At 36.0% G+C, this 25,478-nt stretch overlaps 1 protein-coding gene across 3 annotated transcripts in view; it reads right to left on the reverse strand.

Annotated features, from left to right (window-relative positions):
• CDK8 (cyclin dependent kinase 8) overlaps nt 1-25,478 on the reverse strand; it is a 147,377-nt gene that overhangs the window by 49,469 nt on the left and 72,430 nt on the right. For all 3 annotated transcript variants that reach the window (XM_037800082.1, XM_037800081.1, XM_037800080.1), the window contains exons 2-3: nt 13,009-13,084; nt 4,761-4,871 (exon numbers count right to left, since the gene is read on the reverse strand). In XM_037800082.1, coding sequence (XP_037656010.1) covers nt 4,761-4,871; nt 13,009-13,084 — 187 coding nt within the window. The remainder of the gene's footprint in view (nt 1-4,760; nt 4,872-13,008; nt 13,085-25,478) is intronic.

A 25,478-nucleotide genomic window follows, 5' to 3' on the forward strand; every position in this document is an offset into this window, starting at 1 on the left:
ATTAATATTTTCATTTTTTATTTCTTATGATACAGAAAGAACAAGGAACATGGGTAAAGAATAACTAATAACTGTTGGAAAAAAAAAAAAAGTATTTAGTAAAGGATACCTGGTGGGAAGGTAAAGTATATCAGTCAAAGCATATGTAGTATGTTTAGCTATATCTTACTAGCAGCATTAACCTATTCTAATTTTTTTTCCTCAGTCTTTTTTTCAATGTGTTTAATAGCAGGCAAAGAAAACAGAGCTACAGCTCTTAATGATCTAAAATGCTTTGCCACCTTTCCTAAGATATAATGTGACAATCAAGTCTTTTTTCCTTGGGAAGAATACCCATTGGCTCTTGGTGCTTAATAAAAACAGATTAAAAGAGAGCATATTTTTTAAAAAAATTAAAGACCTATCAGGATAAGAATGAAAGGAACAAATATATGGGGGTGGGGTGAATAATATAATCAACTGATTCCATATACGTTTCTTCAGTTAACACCAATACTATGCAACTATAGAAAACCAAGGTGGGGAAAATCTACTTTCATTTTCCTTATAGTCCAGGCTATATAACAAGTACATGGTATGTATACCATGAAATTTCATCAACACTTAAGTAATTTTTTTAAAATGACCCTTTCTACTGTAACTGTTTTGCTACTCACTGCCACCTCACTCTTGTCAATTCACCTCAACATTCCAATTAAAATAAGAAAATAAAGCAGATAAAGGATAGATTTTAGTAAACTGAATTATTTGGTTTTTGTTAAAACGAACATTAAAATACTTATTTGGCTTAAATGAGTATTGATAAAATATAAGTATAAAATATAAGTATAAATATAAGTATTGATAAAACTATGTGTACAACATAACATGCACCATAATTTGCTAAGGTAGAATCACTGTACCTAAGTATAAATTAAACATTACACACCTGCCAGCCAGAAATCACATTGAATGCAATATTATTTCCTACGCTTTATTGCATTTTACTTGCAAATACTGTTTATAAACCAGCCTAGAAATTATCTTAAGTCTGGATTATGTCATTCGATTTCATATTAGGCTTGAGCATGACAACGTTCCATTTAATACTGGCCACACCGATTTAACAAATTTCTATTAACAGACCCCAATTTGATTTGACAAGTTTTCTTTTAAAATAAAAGAACAGAAATTAAAACCTAAAGAAAGGAAAAAAATATATCATTTTTAACCAACATGAACTTTGGACATTTCATACAAAAGAGAAAATTTCATGTATCTATTTTCTGTTGTAAACACTACTATGGAGATATATTCTAAAAAACAGTTCGAATCAAATCACTTTTAGTGATGGAAAATAAGTATCTACAAAGAGTGAAAATACTTCTTATGAATTTGAAAGTATACGTAACCCAGATAAGTTTCAATTTTTGAAATTTGTACAAAGTGAGGCTAATTCTGGAAGTCAGCAGAACAGTTTAAAATTATTTTACTATTTTCAGAAGGTGAAGTTACTTTAAAACAGTTTTATTGGAAACTTGTTATAGTTTTATTTCAAGTCTTATATATACATTTATGAATCACAACTGAAGGAAAAATGTAAACTGTTTTGAAGATTTCTGAAAAAGAACCCAAGATATTATGATCACTTATACAGTGATATCACTATGTATGTTTTATCTCAACAAAAGCACTGACACGCTAACTTAGTAAATACAGGTCAGTATGCAAACATAGTAAAATGTTTTTAAAGACTTTATTAAATATCATGAAAAATACATTGTGCACAGTACTGAAGTAGTTGTTAACAAATTAACTCAAGGTGATATTGTTTTTTTTTTTTTTTTTTTTTTTACTGTAATCTGTGTTACCAGTTGTTCTTCACACAAGGCTGATCAGGACATAAGTCTTGCAAATGTTACAAAATTATTTTGGCTATCCTATTACACATTTTTATTGTATATATTAGAAAGTCTTATCCCCAAAATGGCATTTTGAATGATTGGTTACATTTAAGAAAGGAGTAAATTTTTATCGTTACCCACAACTTTTACAATCTTAAAAGCAATCTGTTTAGTGAACTGCAAAAGATTGAGGGTAGATTTCTCTGTATTGCAGCAATTAAGACAAGATGAATTTAAATGCTTAGTTTATAATTTTCATCAACATAGCATCTGTTTTTTTTCTGTTGTATTAGCTAAGCTAATAAATTGGTCATTAGTCAATTTTGAGCAATCTTCAAATATTTAGTTGGTTCTAGGTAATCTAAAAATATTCTGATCACAGGTCAGACAAACACAAAATAACTAAGAGTCACAACAGATTCTGGAACCTATTTTCAAGCCAATCTCATTTTGCGGTAGTAGAGCTCTCTTTCACAAAACTTCTTCCCGTATAAAAGCATGCCCAATTTGAGTAGGTATAATATTGAATTACTGCTGATGAAAATAAGAAATACATTAAAATAGTGACGACCAACTATGAATGATAACCAAAAAATAATATTTTCCTACATTTGTATAGTACATTTAGTTTATAAACTTTTCAAATACAAAATTACTCCTCAGAGAAACCCTGTAAAAAAGGCAGGAAAAGTGTTACATTTCACAGACTGGGGAATCTACAGCTTCAGAGCCATTAAGAGACTTGCCTAATGTCACATGACAAATAACAGGTAGAACCCCATCAGCCTAGTCTTCTAAATATAACATATTCTTCCCCCTACACGATGACACAGCCTTTTTACATCTTTTTATTCTGCAGAGTAGAAGCAAACAGGTTGCTTTTAAATTTTATAACAAAATAAATTATTGTAGTTAGTTTTTTTATTTTATCAAAAATCTATAGCTATTGTTTTCTTTAGTATCTGTTACAAAGGTCAAATGGACAGGATAAAAAGTAAAAATACAAAGCAAAATATTTGAGCCTTGGTAATGCATCAATCACATTCTATGAGGTGACTGCTATTATAAAAACGGACGTCTTGTAGTTTAATTTGAACTCCTAATTGTTTCAGTCACTCTTAACAATCTCTTATTAAAACCAGTGCCTCCACAGCAGAAATCATGGAGGCAAGAAGGAAGTGGTGTGATATATTTAAGATATGAAAGAAAAAAACCACCAACCAAGAATCCCATATTCAACAAAACTATCCTTCAAATATGAGGGAGAGCTTAAAATATTCTCTGACAAGCAGACTACAACAGAGTTTGTGAACAAGATACCTGCTGTCTATAGGAAACACTAAAGGGAGCACTACAGACAGAAAGGAAAAGACAGGAGTGAGAGGTTTGGAATACAATTTTGGGAGATAGTAGCACAGCAATGTAAGTACACTGAACAAAGATGACTGTGAGTATGGTTGAAAAAAGGAAGGTTAGGGCCATGTGGGACACCAGAACAAAAGAGGAAAGATAAAGACTGGGACTGTGTAACTCAGTGAAACCTAGGGTGCTCAACGATTGTAAAAAAGGTACAAATATGTTTTTTCATGAGGGAGAACAAATGAATGTCAACACTGCAAGGTGTTAAAAATAGGGTGGGATTGGGGGAAAAATACAATCAATGCAAACTAGAGACTATAATTAACAAAAACAGTGTATTATCCTTCCTTTAATGTAACAAAGGCAATATACCAAAGCTAAATGCATATGGGGGGGGGAGGATTTGGGGGAGGGGTATGGGACTCTTGGCATTGGTGAGGTTGCCTGACTCTTTGTTCTACTTTAGTTTAACGCTATCTTTCCTTTTGTCGCTTCCTAGCTGTCATGTTTTTTTTTTTTCTCTTTCCTTTTTTTCTTTTGTCTCTCTACATTTGTTGACTCTTCCCCCTTCTCTGTGGAAGAAATGGAGATGTCCTCATATAGACAGTGGTGATGGTGGTGAATACATAAATATGTGATTATACAGGAAATCATCAATTGTTTATTTAGGATGGAAAGTATGGTGGGTGAACAAAACCATCTTAAAAAAAATGGGGTGATGAAGAAACCTTGAGGGCACAAGAGTGAAATAAGACAGACACATAAGGACAAATATTGCAGGGTCTCACTGATATGAACTAGTTATAATATGTAAACTCATAGACATGAAATATAAGTTACCAGGATATGGAGAGCAGTTGCTTATTATGAGCAGAATGTTCAACTATGTTGAACTTAAATGTTTGGAAGTGGATAGAGGTGACGACAGCACATTGTGGGAATAACTAACAGTGCTGAATGGTCTGTGAATGTAGTGCTAAGGGGAAGCTCAGAGTTTCACCAGAAGGAAAGCTGGAGGTTAAAAGATGGGAATGTATAAAACAGTGATCTTGTGGTGGACAATGTCCGTGATTAACTATACAAATATTAGAAATCTCTCTAATGAACTAGAGTATAATTAGAAGTTAATAATAGAGGGGCATATGGGAAAAAATATATATCTATTGCAAACTATATACTACAGTTAGTAGTATTTTAACATTCTTTCATCAACAGTAACAAATGTACTATACCAGAACTATGAATCAATAATGGGGGGGGGGGTGGTTAGGGGTATGGGAGGATTTGAGTTTCCTTTTTTTGTCTTTATTTCTTTTCTGGAGTAATGAAAATGTTCTAAAAATTGAAAAAAAATTAATTGTGGTAATGGATGCACAGCTGTATGATGGTACTGTGGGCAACTGATTGTACGCTTTGCATCTTTGGATAATTGTATGGTTCGTGAACAATCTCAATAAAAAACAAACAAACAAACAAACAAAAACCAATGCCTCCAGGTCTGCCAGCAATTCACCTTACCCAGAGGTCATGTTCAGCGTAGTCAAACAGAAGCCAAACTTTCCTATCAGCATGAGACAGAAACACCTTTTGAAGAGAGATGACGTTTGGATGCTTAAGTTCTCGAAGTAACTGCAAAACAAAGGGGATCCATTAAAAATTTTTGCCACAAAAATTTTTGTGTAGTTGAAAAACTACACCATTCTGTAATTCAAAAGCAATACAAACCCAGTGGTTTTCAATCTTAAAAATCTAATAAGCACCTACACAATTTTGAGATATCTATACAGGGGCCACAATAACAAAAGAGGAAAAATCTGTGGGGAAAATATACTGAAAATATATAATTGAATAAATCTGTGTTTTGACTTCACAAAACAAAGGATGTTAAATCTGTAGGTTGTAATTCTTTTTTTAAAATATCAAAGGCTTAACTAATCACAATACTGGAAAATACAAAATTCATCAACACCAAATATCAGATCAGAATTGAGACCTGTAACTCTGAGATACGGTGACTGATTTTTCGCATTTAAATTACATAATAAAGTTGATTATAATTTTTTACCTGTCTCATACAATAATGAAATAAGAACTTATTCAGGTAGAAGCATCCAAGTAGAGCACATTTTCATGAGTTTAATCTTTCTCATCCTTCAAAATGATATGCTTATATTTAAATTTTTTATCTCCCTATTTTATCCTAATTTAATAAAGAAAAGTGGTCCTAATAAACTATCAGTTAAAAAGCACCTCCACCCATGCCAAGCAAATAGCAAAAACAACAGAGATGAAAACAAAAAAAAAAAAGCTTCTTGTGAAGTTTGATACTATGTCTTTATTAGTTAAGGTAGACTTACAAAGTACCAACCAAATGTACTCCAAATACAGATCAACCATGTGAAAAGTCTTAGAACTTTACCTTTCATAAGGTCACTGCCACCAAAATAAGAATCTGTAAAAATGGAATATTAAAACTGTATTGTGGGCTCTGAAATGAACTATACTTAGCTTAAGGTTGCTTGGAGGTTTTAGCAAAGGAATATAAATGGACTATATATTAAGTCACATACATGAAAGATTAATTCTTTGGAAAGTGACAATCATTTTATTCAGAAACAAGAGAGAATTCATACCCTTGCTTTTAGAATATAATTTTCAAACATACAAGACTTCAGAAATTATATACTAATCCTCAGAAACCTAAAGGCCAATATCTAAAAGAGACCATTTCCTTATTAAAAAAACAAGGCAGAGTCTCATAAGGAAAGCAGACTTGGGGATCACCCAGAATCATGCAGCTGTTGAAAGAGCTAAAGCCAGTGCTTAGGTTGTCTTATTCTAGTTCAGAATCTTTTCCATTACCTCACAATTGGAATGCACATCTTAAGCTAGACAGCCATTTCAAATCCTTTCTGGAAACTGGCAGAGTATAAATTATAACAAGCAAACAAACAAACTCCAAAGCTTTGGAAAAAGTTTTCTCCAATTACTAGAAAAGCACATATAATGCTATTCTTAGATGTCTCTTCAATCCCACCTCCAAGATGATGTTTAGCTTCTGTATTAAAAAAAAGAAACAGCAGCAACAATTTTATTGAGCTCTTCCTAGCTGTCAAGCATGGTGCTAAGCACATGACATACATTAGCTTACTTAATCATGAATTAACCTATGAAATATTTATATTGTCCCTGTTTTACATACGAGAAAACAATGGTTTAAAAAGGTGAAATAATTTGCTCAAGGTCATCCTCCTAGGATGTGGTAGAACCAGGGCTTAAAGTCTTTTAAAAATAACTAACTCTTAAAATACAAAGCCAGTACTCCTAACTACCATGGTCTAATACCTCACAAGATCTAATACTTCAGAGGAATAGTTCATCTTGCAATCCAGACACAGATGTTTGAAATATGTACTGGGCTGTGAACTTGACAATAGCAGGCACCGTGTATTGCTCACCACTGCGTGGCTAGTTCCTAGAACACTGCCTGGCACCTGGTAGGCACTCATTAAGAATTAGGTGAATGCATGACTACACGAATAAACAAAATACATGAACAAACTGAAGGATGTCATACAACATGCCCTTAATAAGCTGCCCATTTATGGACTACTATCACTGCTTTTACCATAAAACCAATTCGCTTTTTAAAAATACCCACTAAAAAAAAGTTTCACCTGGTTGTCCAGACAACAAATCTTCAAGAGTAATTATATTATTATAGAGTAATAAAATGGGAGAGTTGTCCATAAGTTAGTTGATTTTTTTAGGGAGACATCAGGAGATGTCATTTTGGGATTAAAAGAGAATGGTCACTGTGGGATTGGAAGATGGAACTGACTCTCAGTGGTGAACTATCTCTAAGTAAATACTTATACTGGACTACTTCCAAAAGATCAGGGAACTATGCTGCATTTAGGATGGCTTTTATTACATGCCTATTACCTGTCAGGCAATGTGGCAAATATTATGTTAGGTCAGGGATACAAAATGTCCTAAGACTTTCTGCCAAAGTCCTCTAGTAGAGGACAAATGCAAGTAAGCAGGCAATTCTTAAATAATGTGGCTGTACTAGTGGCAGCTAACATTTACTGAAAGTATATTATGTACTAGAAGGTGTTCTAAGCTCCTCACAACAACCTTAAGAGATACTATATTACTCCCATTTAAAAAATGAGAAACCTGAAACACAAAGAGGTTAAGTAACTTGCTTTGGGTCCTCCAAGCTAGTTAAGTGGCAGAGCTAGGACAGGAGGCCAGGTCATCTGACTAGAGCCTTAACCACTACACACCCTAACCTGTGGTCACAGCGGAGTGTGGGTGCATTCCAGAGTCTTCCTTTTTTGGTGAATCCAATTTTTCCATTTCATGAGCCCCTACAGAGTCCATGGCATGTAGATGATTATTTCTTAACATTTTAGAAGATACTTTTTGTCTTTTTAAAGATTCATGTTAAATTTTTTGAAAAGGAAAGGTTCAAACACATTTATACAATGTTTTCCTTCATAGAAACCACCTGTTTTACTAATTCTATTGGGGAAAATCTTACGATTTTCCTGAGTACTAAGATCACTTCTAAAAATACAATGTTTTACTACATCATTCACCATAAACTTACTTCATTCCAATTGGCACATAAACTATAACACTTAGTCTGAACTCTGAAAGTGCAAATAAATTAATATTTAAAACCAAAACTTGTGAAGAAATACATCATTTACAGTAGTGAATGAAAAAGTGGGCTTAAAAAAAAAACCTCTGGCATTTTTAAAACTACATAATTACTAATATTAAAATTTTTCAACAGTGCTGAATAGTAAAATAAATTCTAAATTTATACAATAACTATGATGACAGTGGAGTTGAAATCACTGTAAAAGCATACTGAGAACTATTTCAAAACAATATTTTTTAAAAGCTGTGGAACCTTTCCTACAATCAAATTATTAAAAGCTGATAAAACCTAAGGTGCCTAGGTTAAAACAGAGTTGAGCTTTAGAGTTTGGAGCTTTACCTCTGCTCCCTGCCCCCAACTACAAGGCAGCCCTTTAAGGAACCTCTTTGGATTGCCAACCGTCCACCAAAGTAGCGTGAAAACCATTAAGCTAAAAGGGTTCCAGCTCACAGGAAGTTTTGAAGATACAACATAATATTTAAAACAAACCACCTATAATACAGTGAAGATGAAGGTATACAATGGTCTTCACTTTGGAAAAACGAGACATTACATAACAAATTCTAAGAGTTCTTTCCTTACTCCCTCCCTTTTACTAGTATTTACTAGTAAATACTGAGCAGTGTCAGACCTAGTGCATATTAGTGAAGAAATGTGTTGCAGTATAGCAAAGGAGGGAGTAACAGATGATAAGTAAAGAAAAAAACAAACAACAAATAAAAAGAAACCTGTATAATTACATCTTGTAATGAGTGTTCTGAAACAAACTGGGTGCAATCAAGAAGAATAATGGAGGTGAGTTGGGAGGGTCAAAGGACTTCTCTGAGCAAGTTTTAATAAATGAAAAGGAGGGGGTCAGATAAGTCTTGCCAGAAGAAATGGGATTCTTTTTCTTTTTAAGCTTTTATTACAGAAAATGTCAAAAGTATATAAAGTGGAAAGAATAGTCAAATGAATCTCTGTGTACCATTATCAATTCACAGCCATATCTATATTCACACCCACTCCTTCTACCTCACACTGGATTACTCTGAATTAAATTCCAGACATCTTATCATTTCACCTATAAGTATTTCAGCATGTATCTCTAAAATATAAAGACTCTTTTCTCTGACCAAAATGGAAATAAATTAGAAATCGGTAACAATAAGTTTCCTAGAAGACTTGCACACATTAACCAATACATTTCTAAAGAATCACAAAGAAAATAGAAAATATCTTGTACTAAGTGAGAATGAAAACACAACATAACAAAATGTGTGGAATGAAGCTAAGGAAATCTAAAGGAAAATTTATAGTTTTAAATGCTTATATCAGAAAAAAAAGAATAGTTTAAAATCAATGACCTAAGGTTCTGCCTGAAGAAGATAAAAAAGGAAAGTAAGACAGAAGTAGAAGGAAAGAAATAATAAAGATAAGGGCAGAAATCAACAAAATAGAAAACAAACAGCAGAGAACATTTACCAACCCAAAATTTGGTTCTGTGGAAAGATCACTAAAATTGATAAACCACTAGCTAGACTGATCAAGGGTAAAACGGACAGAAAACACAAATTACCAACATCAGGAATGAAAAAGGGAACTCACTATAGAACCTACAGATATGAAAGGATAATAAGGGAATATTATGACCAACTTTGTGACAATAAATTTGATAACTTAAATGAAATGAACAAATTACATAAAAAAATACAACTTATCAAACAAGGATGAGGTATAAAATCTTAAGAGCTTTATCTATCAAGGAAACAATATCAGTTGGTGACTTCTATCAAACATTTATAGAAGAAAAACTACCAATCAAACAAACTCTTCCTGAAAACAGAGGATGAAGAAATGCTGCCTAACTTGTTTCATGAGGACTGCACAATCCTGATAGCAACAGACATTAGAAGAAAGAAAATTAAAGACACACAGCCCTCAAAATCATATACTTACAACTCCTTAACAACATATTAGCAAATCAAATTTAGCTATATATACACCAAGTGGGTATCTCAGGAGTTCAGAATTGGATCAACATTAAGAAATTAATCAACATAATCTACCAATTTAACAAAAAAGAAGATAAGAATTATATGGTCATTTCAACACAAGAAGAAAAAGCATTTGATAAAATTCAAAACCTTTTATGGAAAAAACTCTCAGAAAACTAGAAATAGAAAGGAACTTCCTAAACCTGTTTAAGGGTATCTATGAAAAACCTATAGCTAGCATTACACTTAATGATGAAACACTGAAAACATTTCCCCCCCAGGAATGGGAACAAATCAAAGAAGCCCATGCTCACCACTATTCAACATTGTGTGAAGGGTCTAGCCAGTACGGCATGGCAAGAAAAATAAAATAAAATAAAGGTGGAAAGAAATGAAACTATCCCTATTCATAGATGTAGAAAATTCCAAGGAAATCACCAAAAACCTACTAGTGAATTTAGGAAAGTCTCAGAATACAATGTCAATATACAAAACTCAATTCTATTTCTGAGTATAGAAATTCTATTTATGAGCAAGCAAATGGAAAAAACAATTTTAAAGAACAATTCCATTTACAATAGTGTCAAGAAAACACGAAGTATTTAAGAACGAATTTAACAAAAGATATGCAATGCTGGTGGGAATGTATAGTGGTACAGTTGTTGTGGAAGACAATTCAGCGGTTTCTCAGAAAATTAGATATTGAATTACCCTATGATCTGGCAATTCCACTTCTTGGTATATACCCAGAAGATTTGAAAGCAGTGACAAAAACAGACATTTGTACACGAATGTTCATAGCAGCACTGTTCACAATTGCTAAGAGATGTTAACAATCTAAATGCCCTTCAACAGACAAGTAGATAAAATGTGGTATACACACACAACGGAATACTATGCAGCAGTAAGAAGGAACAAGGTCCTGAAACATATGGCAACATGGATGAACCCTGAAGATATAATGCTGAGTGAAATAAGTCAGACACAAAAGGACAGATATTGTATGTTACCACTTCCATGAACTCCCTGAACAATGTAAAATTAATGTCTCATAATGTAAAATACTAGGGACCTAGTGATAGACAGAAGTTAATGAGGGGAAATGATAATCTAACATGTACAGATATGTTAATGATGGTGAATTCAAAGGTAAGGGAATGGATAGGGGTGATGATTGTTTGTTAATGGGATTATAAGTATCAGAGCTGTACTGAAGGTGGATAGGATTGAAAGGGGTTGTTTAAAGGCATGTAACCCACAGATCAGCACTACAAATACAGATAGGTGCTTGCATGATATAATTCTAAGGTATGACACTAGTACAGAGAATTGACAACAGAAGAGTATATGGGAAAAATCTACCTATTGCATACCAGGAACTATAATTAATAGGAATACCATACTAGTATCACACAAATACTAGGGACAAATAATTAAGGGCTGAAAAGAGCTACAAGGTATTTTGAGTCTTGAGAATTGTTTAAAATGTGACTGATGAGGATTGTACAACTAAGTGATGATAATGTGAGATATGGATAGATTATTGTGGACATAACTTATGCTATGTGAACTTAGGAACCACCTACTTTTTAAGTCAAGCCCTCAATCTTGAGGCTTGCTCTGGTGAAACTTATGGTTGTAAAGGGGAGGCTAAGCCCACCTATAATTATGCCTAGGAGCGACCTCCAGAGAACCTCTTTTGTTGCTCAAATGTAGACTTTCTCTCTCTAAGCCTAACTCTGCAAATAAATTCATCACCCTCTCCCCAATGTGGGACAGGACCCCTCCAGATGAATGAGTCTCCCTGGTGACGTGGGACATGGATTCCAGGAATGAGCCTGACCCTGACATCGAGGGGTTGAGAATGCCTTTTTGACAAAAAAGGGGGAAAAGAAAGGCAACAAAATAAGACTTCAGTGGCTAAGAAAATTCAAATAGAGTCAAAGAGGCTGTCCTGGGGGTTACTCCTATGCAAAATGATGATAGTGCAATAAGCCCAAGTAGTCTTGAAAACCCTAAAGAATACCCGATCCCTGTCTGAGACCAAAGTTTCATTCACTAAGTTTATTCTTCAGAAACTTAAATCTTCCAGAGAGCTCCTATGCCAGCTAAGTCCCAAAACCCAGAGGCAATACCTCTTCAAGAACATCAACCAGATGTGTCTCCTTTTCCCATAATATCGACACCCTTTCCAACATGAACAAGATACGATGATCACTGCCTAGACATACCTGAAGATGAGAAAAGTGATTCAACTAGAGGAAGGGGTAGCAACAGAGAAGATGGAACTTAACAAAGGATTATGAATACTGAGTCTCTATATAATTTTCTTCTTCTTAGTTGCTAAAGGTATTAGAAAAGCTAGAAGGAAAGAATTGAAATGGTGGAACTGTAATCCATTGCATCTTTTAAGATTTGTTTTATAGCTACTTGTTAAATTGTAATATGAAAGTTATCACCTTTTTGTATATGTGTTATATTTCACAATAAGGAAATAACTGAAACTGTGGAACTGTAACCCATAACATTCTTTGAAATTTGCTAACTCTTGTTAAATTGCACTTGGAAAGTTATCACTTCTATGTATATTTGTTATATTCTACAATTAAAAAATATATTAAAAAAAGATATGCAAAACCTCTACACTAAAAACTATAAAACAATTTACAGTAGTATTTTTTCTTATGAGAAATTAAGTAAAAATGAATAGACAGAATCAATGAAAATCAAGTAACACTATTTCATTTTAAGTTCACCTAAATATTAATCTTATACTAGAAATAATAATTTTATATGTGCTAACATACTACTGCACTCAATGAAATAAGAATAACTGGACCCTTAACTATTTAGTGACAATGTATTGGAAAAATATTTACTTAAATAAACAACTGAGATTGACTTAACCATATGTAAATGAATTTATGTAGAAATTTTTGTTAGAATTACATGTTGCCTTTATTTCTCTTAAAAAATATATTTTTCTATATACAGATGCCATGAAAAATATTAACTTTCAATTAATGGATATTTGTGACAAACACAATTCAGAGACGTACACAGTTGGTACTCTTAAGTCAGTTGATAATAATAACAATAAAAGAGCATCACTTACTGCTATTTCTCTACATGCCGACATAGAGATTCCGGTTCCTTCTATTTGTTTTAAAGCATAGTCTTTATCATCTTTCCTGTAAAAACAAAGTTATTTTAATATACAGACAGATCTACATTAATAAAGCAATATATAAATAAATACAAATCACATATTTGGTATATATTTGACACCTTCCACATATAATCACATAATGACATACAGGAATAGATAACCTAGTCCAATTACATTATTTGAAAGATGAGGAAAATTAGATTCAAAGGAATAAAAAGACGTATCCAGGGTTCCATAGCTATCTGTGGGAGACTCAGATTCAGATACAGATCTGCTGACTCCCAGTACACTTCTATATGTAGGTATGTGTGTATACAACACACACACAGACACATAAAATAAAACCTGTTTTCTAAAACCCATTTAGATATTAATGGGTTAAAAAAAGTTGAGAAATTAATGTATTGCTAAAGTATATCTTATAATCATCATAATCTGATAATGAAAAACTTAGAAAAGGTGACCCTCAAATACCTTTCAAAGAGATTCACTCAACACGTGTTCAGTGAGCACTTACTACGTATCCAAAGCTGCGCTAGGTACTGGGGATACAATAAGGTTCTTCTTTTCAGGAGCCTTCTGCTTCTCCTGGCCAAGTCTGAGTCTCCTGGCCAAGATAGATGAACAACTAGTCCATCATAATACAACATGATAAGTGCTATGGCAGCACAAGTAGAGATTAAAGGCTGGGGCAGAAGACTCAAGCAAAGACTTCTCAGAGGAAATGCCATCTGACTGAGGCCTAAATGGCAGCTCTCAAACCTTTGGTTTCAGGACCCCTTTTGTCTCTTGGGAATTATGGAAGACCTTTTGTTTGTGTGGGTTATATGTATCAATATTTACCCTATTAAAATTTAAAAATGGAAAATTTTAAAAATACAAAAATGCACAAGCACATCTCCATTAGCCATCAGAGCAATGGCGACAGTACACATTATTTTGCCACTGAAAAAAAGTCCACTGTGCAGTCATGAGAAAGAGAGTGAAAAAACTAAATGATGTCTTAGTATTATGATGAAAATAGTACAAGTCTTGCAGACCCTCAGAAAGGATCTGAGGGACAGCCAAGGGGTCCTAGATGACACTTTGAGAACTGCTGATGTAGGTGGATGTGTGTGTGTGTGTGCGTATCACTTGAAGGGGGAACACAGTGTGAAGGCACATGAGGTGAGAGAAAATTAAGCATTTCAGGGAGAAATGGACACAATGCGTAAATGGAGATGAGGCTGGATACATAACTAGGAACCAGAACATGAGGGTCTTTTTACTTCAAGAACAGGGAACAGTTCATTAAAGGGTTCTTTTAACAAGAGAATTATATTTTATTTGGGAGAAATATCTTTGGGTACCCTGTGGTTGTTTAGGGGGAGTAAATAAGTACAGGAGGCAGAAAGACCAGTTAAAAACAATTAGTATTAAAATTATTCAGGTGACAGATGATGGTGACTACTGCTGAAAGGTGGTAGCTACATAGAGAGACCTCAGAGAAAGAGGTAGAACTGATAGCACGTGGTGACTGAACATTCACAAAAGGTAAGGAAGAGGGAGAAGTCACAAATAGTGATTGCTAGTTCAAGGAACATGTTAATAGCAACACTGTTCACTGAAATAAGTACAGCAAGAGGAAAAGATTTGGGGGAAAAAGAAGATAACAGTCTGATTTTGTGTAGGTTAAGACTGCAATATCTGTGATAAATTTTAATGGAGATGTCTGATGGCAATTTAGACAAATCTGAAGCTCACAAGAGAGCAGAAGACACAAGATCTGCTATAATCAGTATATATGTAGTAACTGAAGCAATAAGAGTAGATGAAATGAGACAAAAGAGAAAGACTGTCAAGAAAATGATTTTCAAAAAGAACAGAATGGCAAATAGTATCAAAAAGTGTAGAGCAGTCCAGTAAGGTGAGAACTGAAAAATGCTCACTGAATTTAGAAATGATGAAGTCAACAGTAGATGGTAGACTAGATAAAAATAACTGCAGTGGTGTAGTGGCAGGATCTACATTGCAGAAGGCTGAGGAATGAATGGGGCATAAGGAAATTGAGATAATAAATGGAGTTAATTCTTTGAAGGGAGAAAATAAGGCAGTAGCTGAAGGAAGATGCAAGGCTAAAGAATTATTATATTTTTTAAGATGGAAGAGACGAGTATGTTTAAGTTCTGACAGGTAAAACCCAGACAAAAGGAGGTGCTGACACAGGAGAGAGAGAGAAAAAAAAAATAAATTAAAAATAACGACAACAAAAACCAAAGAGCACAAAGACGCTGAGGATACCAGGCAGAAGTGTGATTCAGGGTAAGAAGGAGAAATACTTCTTCCATTGTAAGAAGAAGGAGGACAGAAGGATGGATACAGATGGAAAGAAGTTGGTAAGTTCAGAGGTAAGAAGCTGAGGGGGTTCCCATTTTGAAACTTTCATTTTTTTCTGAAGGGAGATGAGGTCATATGCCAACAGTAAGGGTGGGTGGTAGGGCTGTAGGTTTGAACCGTTAATGAATAACCTCTTGTAAAATCAATTCGTTTAACTTCATTTACTATTATAAAATTTTTTAAAATTATGATCAAAATGTACACTGCTTCATCATTGGTTTTATAACATATTTTATATGAAATCCTTAGTCAAGAAAATGAATTCAAATTACATTATTTCTATGGGAAAAAAAATTTGTTTCATGATAATGAGCTTCACAACATATTTTCTAGTAAAGCACTATGAGAACTCATTACATTAAAAATACTTCAGGAGGCGGGGCAAGATGGCAGACTGGTGAGCTGTAAGTTTTAGTTACTCCTCCAGGAAAGTAGGTAAAAAGCCAGGAACTGCGTGGACTGGACACAACAGAGCAATCTGTCTTTGAGCATACTTCATACAACACTCATGAAAATGTCGAACTGCTGAGATCAGCGAAATCTGTAAGTTTTTGCGGCCAGGGGACCCGCGCCCCTCCCTGCCAGGCTCAGTCCCGTGGGAGGAGGGGCTGCCAGCTCCGGGAAGGAGAAGGGAGAACTGCAGTGGTAGCCCTTCTCGGAAACTCATTCTACTAATCCAGACTCCAACCATAGATAGACTGAGACCAGACACCAGAGAATCTGAGAGCTGCCAGCCCAGCAGAGAGGAGACAGGCATAGAAAAAAAAAAAAAAAAAAATAACACGAAAAACTCCAAAATAAAAGCAGAGGATTTTTGGAGTTCTGGTGAACACAGAAAGGGGAAGGGCGGAGCTCAGGCCTTGAGGCGCATATGCAAATCCCGAAGAAAAGCTGATCTCTCTGCCCTGTGGACCTTTCCTGAATGGCCCTGGTTGCTTTGTCTATTAGCATTTCAATAACCCATCAGATCTCTGAGGAGGGCCCTTTTTTTTTTTTTTTTTTTTAATCCTTTTTCCCTTTTCTAAAACAATTACTCTAAGAAGCCCAATACAGAAAGCTTCAAAGAATTGCAATTTGGGCACCTCAAGTCAAGAGCAGAACTAAGAGAGCTCTGAGACAAAAGACAATAATCCAGTGGCTGAGAAAATTCACTAAACACCACAACTTCCCAAGAAAACGGGGGTGTCCGCTCAAAGCCACCATCCTGGTGGACAGGAAACACTCCTGCCCATCGCCAGCCCCATAGCCCAGAGCTGCCCCAGACAACCCAGTGTGATGGAAGTGCTTCAAATAACAGGCACACACCACAAAACTGGGCGTGGACATTAGCCTTCCCTGCAACCTCAGCTGATTGTCCCAGAGTTGGGAAGGTGGAGCAGTGTGAATTAACAAAGCCCCACTCAGCCATCATTTGAGCAGACTGGGAGCCTCCCTACACAGCCCAGCAGCCCAGAACTGCCCTGGGGGGAAGGCACTCACCTGTGACATAGCACAGTCATCCCTCAACAGAGGACCCGGGGTGCATAGCCTGGAAGAGGGGCCCACTTGCAAGTCTCAGGAGCCATACGCCAATACCAAAGACTTGTGGGTCAGTGGCAGAGACAAACTGTGGCAGGACTGAACTGAAGGATTAGACTATTGCAGCAGCTTTAAAACTCTAGGATCATCAGGGAGATTTGATTGTTAGGGCCACTCCCCCTCCCCGACTGCCCAGAAACACACCCCACATACAGGGCAGGCAACACCAACTACACACGCAAGCTTGGTACACCAATTGGACCCCACAAGACTCACTCCCCCACTCACCAAAAAGGCTAAGCAGGGGAGAACTGGCTTGTGGAGAACAGGTGGCTCGTGGACGCCACCTGCTGGTTAGTTAGAGAAAGTGTACTCCACGAAGCTGTAGATCTGATAAATTAGAGATAAGGACTTCAATAGGTCTACAAATCCTAAAAGAACCCTATCAAGTTCAGCAAATGCCACGAGGCCAAAAACAACAGAAAATTATAAAGCATATGAAAAAACCAGACGATATGGATAACCCAAGCCCAAGCACCCAAATCAAAAGACCAGAAGAGACACAGCACCTAGAGCAGCTACTCAAAGAACTAAAGATGAACAATGAGCCCATAGTATGGGATATGAAGGAAATCAAGAAGACTCTAGAAGAGCATAAAGAAGACATTGCAAGACTAAATAAAAAAATGGATGATCTTATGGAAATTAAAGAAACTGTTGACCAAATTAAAAAGATTCTGGACACTCATAGTACAAGACTAGAGGAAGTTGAACAACGAATCAGTGACCTGGAAGATGACAAAATGGAAAATGAAAGCATAAAAGAAAGAATGGGGAAAAAAATTGAAAAACTCGAAATGGACCTCAGGGATATGATAGATAATATGAAACGTCCAAATATAAGACTCATTGGTGTCCCAGAAGGGGAAGAAAAGGGTAAAGGTCTAGGAAGAGTATTCAAAGAAATTGTTGGGGAAAACTTCCCAAATCTTCAAAACAACATAAATACACAAATCATAAATGCTCAGCGAACTCCAAATAGAATAAATCCAAATAAACCCACTCCGAGACATATACTGATCACACTGTCAAACATAGAAGAGAAGGAGCAAGTTCTGAAAGCAGCAAGAGAAAAGCAATTCACCACATACAAAGGAAACAGCATAAGACTAAGTAGTGACTACTCAGCAGCCACCATGGAGGCAAGAAGGCAGCGGCACGATATATTTAAAATTCTGAGTGAGAAAAATTTCCAGCCAAGAATACTTTATCCAGCAAAGCTCTCCTTCAAATTTGAGGGAGAGCTTAAATTTTTCACAGACAAACAAATGCTGAGAGAATTTGCTAACAAGAGACCTGCCCTACTGGAGATACTAAAGGGAGCCCTACAGACAGAGAAACAAAGAAAGGACAGAGAGACTTGGAGAAAGGTTCAGTACTAAAGAGATTCAGTATGGGTACAATAAAGGATATTAATAGAGAGAGGGAAAAATATGGCAAACATAAACCAAAGAATAAGATGGCCGATTCAAGAAATGCCTTCACGGTTTTAACGTTGAATGTAAATGGATTAAACTCCCCAATTAAAAGATATAGATTCGCAGAATGGATCAAAAAAAAATGAACCATCAATATGTTGCATACAAGAGACTCATCTTAGACACAGGGACACAAAGAAACTGAAAGTGAAAGGATGGAAAAAAATATTTCATGCAAGCTACAGCCAAAAGAAAGCAGGTGTAGCAATATTAATCTCAGATAAAATAGACTTCAAATGCAGGGATGTTTTGAGAGACAAAGAAGGCCACTACATACTAATAAAAGGGGCAATTCAGCAAGAAGAAATAACAATCTTAAATGTCTATGCACCCAACCAAGGTGCCACAAAATACATGAGAGAAACACTGGCAAAACTAAAGGAAGCAATTGATGTTTCCACAATAATTGTGGGAGACTTCAACACAACACTCTCTCCTATAGATAGATCAACCAGACAGAAGACCAATAAGGAAATTGAAAACCTAAACAATCTGATAAATGAATTAGATTTAACAGACATATACAGGACATTACATCCCAAATCACCAGGATACACATACTTTTCTAGTGCTCACGGAACTTTCTCCAGAATAGATCATATGCTGGGACATAAAACAAGCCTCAATAAATTTAAAAAGATTGAAATTATTCAAAGCACATTCTCTGACCACAATGGAATACAATTAGAAGTCAATAACCATCAGAGACTTAGAAAATTCACAAATACCTGGAGGTTAAACAACACACTCCTAAACAATCAGTGGGTTAAAGAAGAAATAGCAAGAGAAATTGCTAAATATATAGAGACGAATGAAAATGAGAAAACAACATACCAAAACCTATGGGATGCAGCAAAAGCAGTGCTAAGGGGGAAATTTATAGCACTAAACGCATATATTAAAAAGGAAGAAAGAGCCAAAATCAAAGAACTAGTGGATCAACTGAAGAAGCTAGAAAATGAACAGCAAACCAATCCTAAACCAAGTAGAAGAAAAGAAATAACAAGGATTAAAGCAGAAATAAATGACATAGAGAACAAAAAAACAATAGAGAGGATAAATATCACCAAAAGTTGGTTCTTTGAGAAGATCAACAAGATTGACAAGCCCCTAGCTAGACTGACAAAATCAAAAAGAGAGAAGACCCATATAAACAAAATAATGAATGAAAAAGGTGACATAACTGCAGATCCTGAAGAAATTAAAAAAATTATAAGAGGATATTATGAACAACTGTATGGCAACAAACTGGATAATGTAGAAGAAATGGACAATTTCCTGGAAACATATGAACAACCTAGACTGACCAGAGAAGAAATAGAAGACCTCAACCAACCCATCACAAGCAAAGAGATCCAATCAGTCATCAAAAAGCTTCCCACAAATAAATGCCCAGGGCCAGATGGCTTCACAGGGGAATTCTACCAAACTTTCCAGAAAGAACTGACACCAATCTTACTCAAACTCTTTCAAAACATTGAAAAAAATGGAACACTACCTAATTCATTTTATGAAGCTAACATCAATCTAATACCAAAACCAGGCAAAGATGCTACAAAAAAGGAAAACTACTGGCCAATCTCCCTAATGAATATAGATGCAAAAATCCTCAACAAAATACTTGCAAATCGAATCCAAAGACACATTAAAAAAATCATACACCATGACCAAGTAGGGTTCATTCCAGGCATGCAAGGATGGTGCAACATAAGAAAAACAATCAATGTATTACAACACATTAACAAGTCAAAAGGGAAAAATCAATTCATCATCTCAATAGATGCTGAAAAAGCATTTGACAAAATCCAACATCCCTTTTTGATAAAAACACTTCAAAAGGTAGGAATTGAAGGAAACTTCCTCAACATGATAAAGAGCATATATGAAAAACCCACAGCCAGCATAGTACTCAATGGTGAGAGACTGAAAGCCTTCCCTCTAAGATCAGGAACAAGACAAGGATGCCCGCTGTCACCACTGTTATTCAACATTGTGCTGGAAGTGCTAGCCAGGGTAATCCGGCAAGACAAAGAAATAAAAGGCATCCAAATTGGAAAAGAAGAAGTAAAACTGTCATTGTTTGCAGATGATATGATCTTATATCTAGAAAACCCAGAGAAATCGACGATACACCTACTAGAGCTAATAAACAAATTTAGCAAAGTAGCGGGATACAAGATTAATGCACATAAGTCAGTAATGTTTCTATATGCTAGAAATGAACAAACTGAAGAGACACTCAAGAAAAAGATACCATTTTCAATAGCAACTAAAAAAATCAAGTACCTAGGAATAAACTTAACCAAAGATGTAAAAGACCTATACAAAGAAAACCACATAACTCTACTAAAAGAAATAGAAGGGGACCTTAAAAGATGGAAAAATATTCCATGTTCATGGATAGGAAGGCTAAATGTCATTAAGATGTCAATTCTACCCAAACTCATCGACAGATTCAATGCAATCCCAATCAAAATTCCAACAACCTACTTTGCAGACTTGGAAAAGCTAGTTATCAAATTTATTTGGAAAGGGAAGATGCCTCGAATTGCTAAAGACACTCTAAAAAAGAAAAACAAAGTGGGAGGTCTTACACTCCCTGACTTTGAAGCTTATTATAAAGCCACAGTTGTCAAAACAGCATGGTACTGGCACAAAGATAGACATGTAGATCAATGGAATCGAATTGAGAATTCAGAGATAGACCCTCAGATCTATGGCCGACTGATCTTTGATAAGGACCCCAAAGTCACCGAACTGAGCCATAATGGTCTTTTCAACAAATGGGGCTGGGAGAGTTGGATATCCATATCGAAAAGAATGAAAAAGGACCCCTACCTCACCCCCTACACAAAAATTAACTCAAAATGGACCAAAGATCTCAATATAAAAGAAAGTACCATAAAACTCCTAGAAGATAATGTAGGAAAACATCTTCAAGACCTCGTATTAGGAGGCCACTTCCTAGACTTTACACCCAAAGCACAAGCAACAAAAGAGAAAATAGATAAATGGGAACTCCTCAAGCTTAGAAGTTTCTGCACCTCAAAGGAATTTGTCAAAAAGGTAAAGAGGCAGCCAACTCAATGGGAAAAAATTTTTGGAAACCATGTATCTGACAAAAGACTGATATCTTGCATATACAAAGAAATCCTACAACTCAATGACAATAGTACAGACAGCCCAATTATAAAACGGGCAAAAGATATGAAAAGACAGTTCTCTGAAGAGGAAATACAAATGGCCAAGAAACACATGAAAAAATGTTCAGCTTCACTAGCTATTAGAGAGATGCAAATTAAGACCACAATGAGATACCATCTAACACCGGTTAGAATGGCTGCCATTAAACAAACAGGAAACTACAAATGCTGGAGGGGATGTGGAGAAATTGTAACTCTTATTCATTGTTGGTGGGACTGTATAATGGTTCAGCCACTCTGGAAGTCAGTCTGGCAGTTCCTTAGAAAACTAGATATAGAGCTACCATTCGATCCAGCGATTGCACTTCTCGGTATATACCCGGAAGATCGGAAAGCAGTGACACGAACAGATATCTGCACGCCAATGTTCATAGCAGCATTATTCACAATTGCCAAGAGATGGAAACAACCCAAATGTCCTTCAACAGATGAGTGGATAAATAAAATGTGGTATATACACACGATGGAATACTACGCGGCAGTAAGAAGGAACGATCTGGTGAAACATATGACAACATGGATGAACCTTGAAGACATAATGCTGAGCGAAATAAGCCAGGCACAAAAGAAATATTATATGCTACCACTAATGTGAACTTTGAAAAATGTAAAACAAATGGTTTATAATGTAGAATGTAGGGGAACTAGCAGTAGAGAGCAATTAAGGAAGGGGGAACAATAATCCAAGAAGAACAGATAAGCTATTTAACGTTCTGGGGATGCCCAGAAATGACTATGGTCTGTTAATTTCTGATGGATGTAGTAGGAACAAGTTCACTGAAATGTTGCTATATTATGTAACTTTCTTGGGGTAAAGTAGGAACATGTTGGAAGTTAAGCAGTTATCTTAGGTTAGTTGTCTTTTTCTTACTCCCTTGTTATGGTCTCTTTGAAATGTTCTTTTATTGTATGTTTGTTTTCTTTTTAACTTTTTTTTTCATACAGTTGATTTAAAAAAGAAGGGAAAGTTAAAAAAAAAAAAAAGAAAAAAGACAAACAAGGAAAAAAAAAAAAAAGAGATGTAGTGCCCCCTTGAGGAGCCTGTGGAGAATGCAGGGATATTCGCCTACCCCACCTCCATGGTTGCTAACATGACCACAGACATAGGGGACTGGTGGTTTGATGGGTTGAGCCCTCTACCATAAGTTTTACCCTTGGGAAGACGGTTGCTGCAAAGGAGAGGCTAGGCCTCCCTGTATTTGTGCCTAAGAGTCTCCTCCTGAATGCCTCTTTGTTGCTCAGATGTGGCCCTCTCTCTCTGGCTAAGCCAACTTGAAAGGTGAAATCACTGCCCTCCCCCCTACGTGGGATCAGACACCCAGGGAAGTGAATCTCCCTGGCAACGTGGAATATGACTCCCGGGGAGGAATGTAGACCCGGCATCGTGGGATGGAGAACATCTTCTTGACCAAAAGGGGGATGTGAAAGGAAATGAAATAAGCTTCAGTGGCAGAGAGATTCCAAAACGAGCCGAGAGATCACTCTGGTGGGCACTCTTACGCACACTTTAGACAACCTTTTTAGGTTCTAAAGAATTGGGGTAGCTGGTGGTGGATACCTGAAACTATTAAACTACAACCCAGAACCCATGAATCTCGAAGACAGTTGTATAAAAATGTAGCTTATGAGGGGTGACAGTGGGATTGGGAATGCCATAAGGACCAAACTCCACTTTGTCTAGTTTATGGATGGATGTGTAGAAAAGTAGGGGAAGGAAACAAACAGACAAAGGTACCCAGTGTTCTTTTTTACTTCAATTGCTCTTTTTCACTCTAATTATTATTCTTGTTATTTTTGTGTGTGTGCTAATGAAGGTGTCAGGGATTGATTTAGGTGATGAATGTACAACTATGTAATGGTACTGTAAACAATCGAAAGTACAATTTGTTTTGTATGACTGCGTGGTATGTGAATATATCTCAATAAAATGATGATTAAAAAAAAAAAAAAAATGGGGCTGGGAGAGTTGGATATCCATATCCAAAAGAATGAAAGAGGACCCCTACCTCACCCCCTACACAAAAATTAACTCAAAATGGACCAAAGATCTCAATTATAAAAGAAAGTACCATGAAACTCCTAGAAGATAATGTAGGAAAACATTCTTCAAGACCTTGTATTAGGCGGCCACTTCCTAGACTTTACACCCCAAAGCACAGGCAACAAAAGAGAAAATAGATAAATGGGAACTCCTCAAGCTTAGAAGTTTCTGCACCTCAAAGGAATTTGTCAAAAAGGTAAAGAGGCAGCCAACTCAATGGGAAAAAATTTTTTGTAAACATGTATCTGACAAAAGACTGATATCTTGCATATACAAAGAAATCCTACAACTCAATGACCAATAGTACAGACAGCCCAATTATAAAACTGGGCAAAAGATATGAAAAGGACAGTTCTCTGAAGGGGAAATACAAATGGCCAAAAAACACATGAAAAAATGTTCAGCTTCACTAGCTATTAGAGAGATGCAAATTCAAGACCACAATGAGATACCATCTAACACGGTTAGAATGGCTGCATTAAACAAACAGGAAACTACAAATGCTGGAGGGGATGTGGAGAGCAATTGGAACTCTTATTCATTGTTGGTGGGACTGTATAATGGTTCAGCCACTCTGGAAGTCAGTCTGGCAGTTCCTTAGAAAACTAGATATAGAGCTACATTCGATCCAGCGATTGCACTTCCTCGGTATATACCCGGAAGATCGGAAAGCAGTGACACGAACAGATATCTGCACGCCAATGTTCATAGCAGCATTATTCACAATTGCAAGAGATGGAAACCAACCCAAATGTCCTTCAACAGATGAGTGGATAAATAAAATGTGGTATATACACACGATGGAATACTACGCGGCAGTAAGAAGGAACGATCTGTGAAACATATGACAACATGGATGAACCTTGAAGACCATAATGCTGAGCGAAATAAGCCAGGCACAAAAAGAGAAATATTATATGCTACCACTAATGTGAACTTTGAAAAATGTAAAATAAAGGTTATAATGTAGAATGTAGGGGAACTAGCAGTAGAGAGCAATTAAGGAAGGGGGAAACATAATCCAAGAAGAACAGATAAGCTATTTAACGTTCTGGGGATGCCCAGAAATGACTATGTCTGTTAATTTCTGATGGATATAGTAGGAACAAGTTCACGAAATGTTGCTATATTATGTAACTTCTTGGGTAAAGTAGGAACATGTTGGAAGTTAAGCAGTTATCTTAGGTTAGTTGTCTTTTTCTACCCCCTTGTTATGGTTCTCTTTGAAATGTTCTTTTATTGTATGTTTGTTTTCTTTTTAACTTTTTTTTTTCATACAGTTGATTTTAAAAAGAAGGGAAAGTTAAAAACAAAAAAAAAAGCAAGAAAAGAAAAACAAGGAAAAAATAAAAAGATGTTAGGCCCCCTGAGTAGCCTGTGGAGACTGCAGGGTTATTCGCCTACCCCACCTCCATGGTTGCTAACATGACCACAGACATAGGGGGACTGGTGGTTTGATGGGTTGAGCCCTCTACCATAAGTTTTTACCCCTTGGAAGACGGTTTGCTGCAAAGGAGAGGCTAGGCCTCCCTATGTATTTGTGCCTAAGAGTCCTCCTCCCTGAATGCCTCTTTGTTGCTCAGATGTGGCCCTCTCTCTCTGGCTAAGCCAACTTGAAAGGTGAAATCACTGCCCTCCCCCCTACGTGGGATCAGACACCCAGGGAAGTGAATCTCCCTGGCAACGTGGAATATGACTCCGGGAGGAATGTAGACCCGGCATCGTGGGACTGGAGAACAT

The sequence above is a fragment of the Choloepus didactylus genome, chromosome 12, assembly GCF_015220235.1.
Source record: "Choloepus didactylus isolate mChoDid1 chromosome 12, mChoDid1.pri, whole genome shotgun sequence".
Classification (NCBI taxonomy): domain Eukaryota; kingdom Metazoa; phylum Chordata; class Mammalia; order Pilosa; family Megalonychidae; genus Choloepus; species Choloepus didactylus.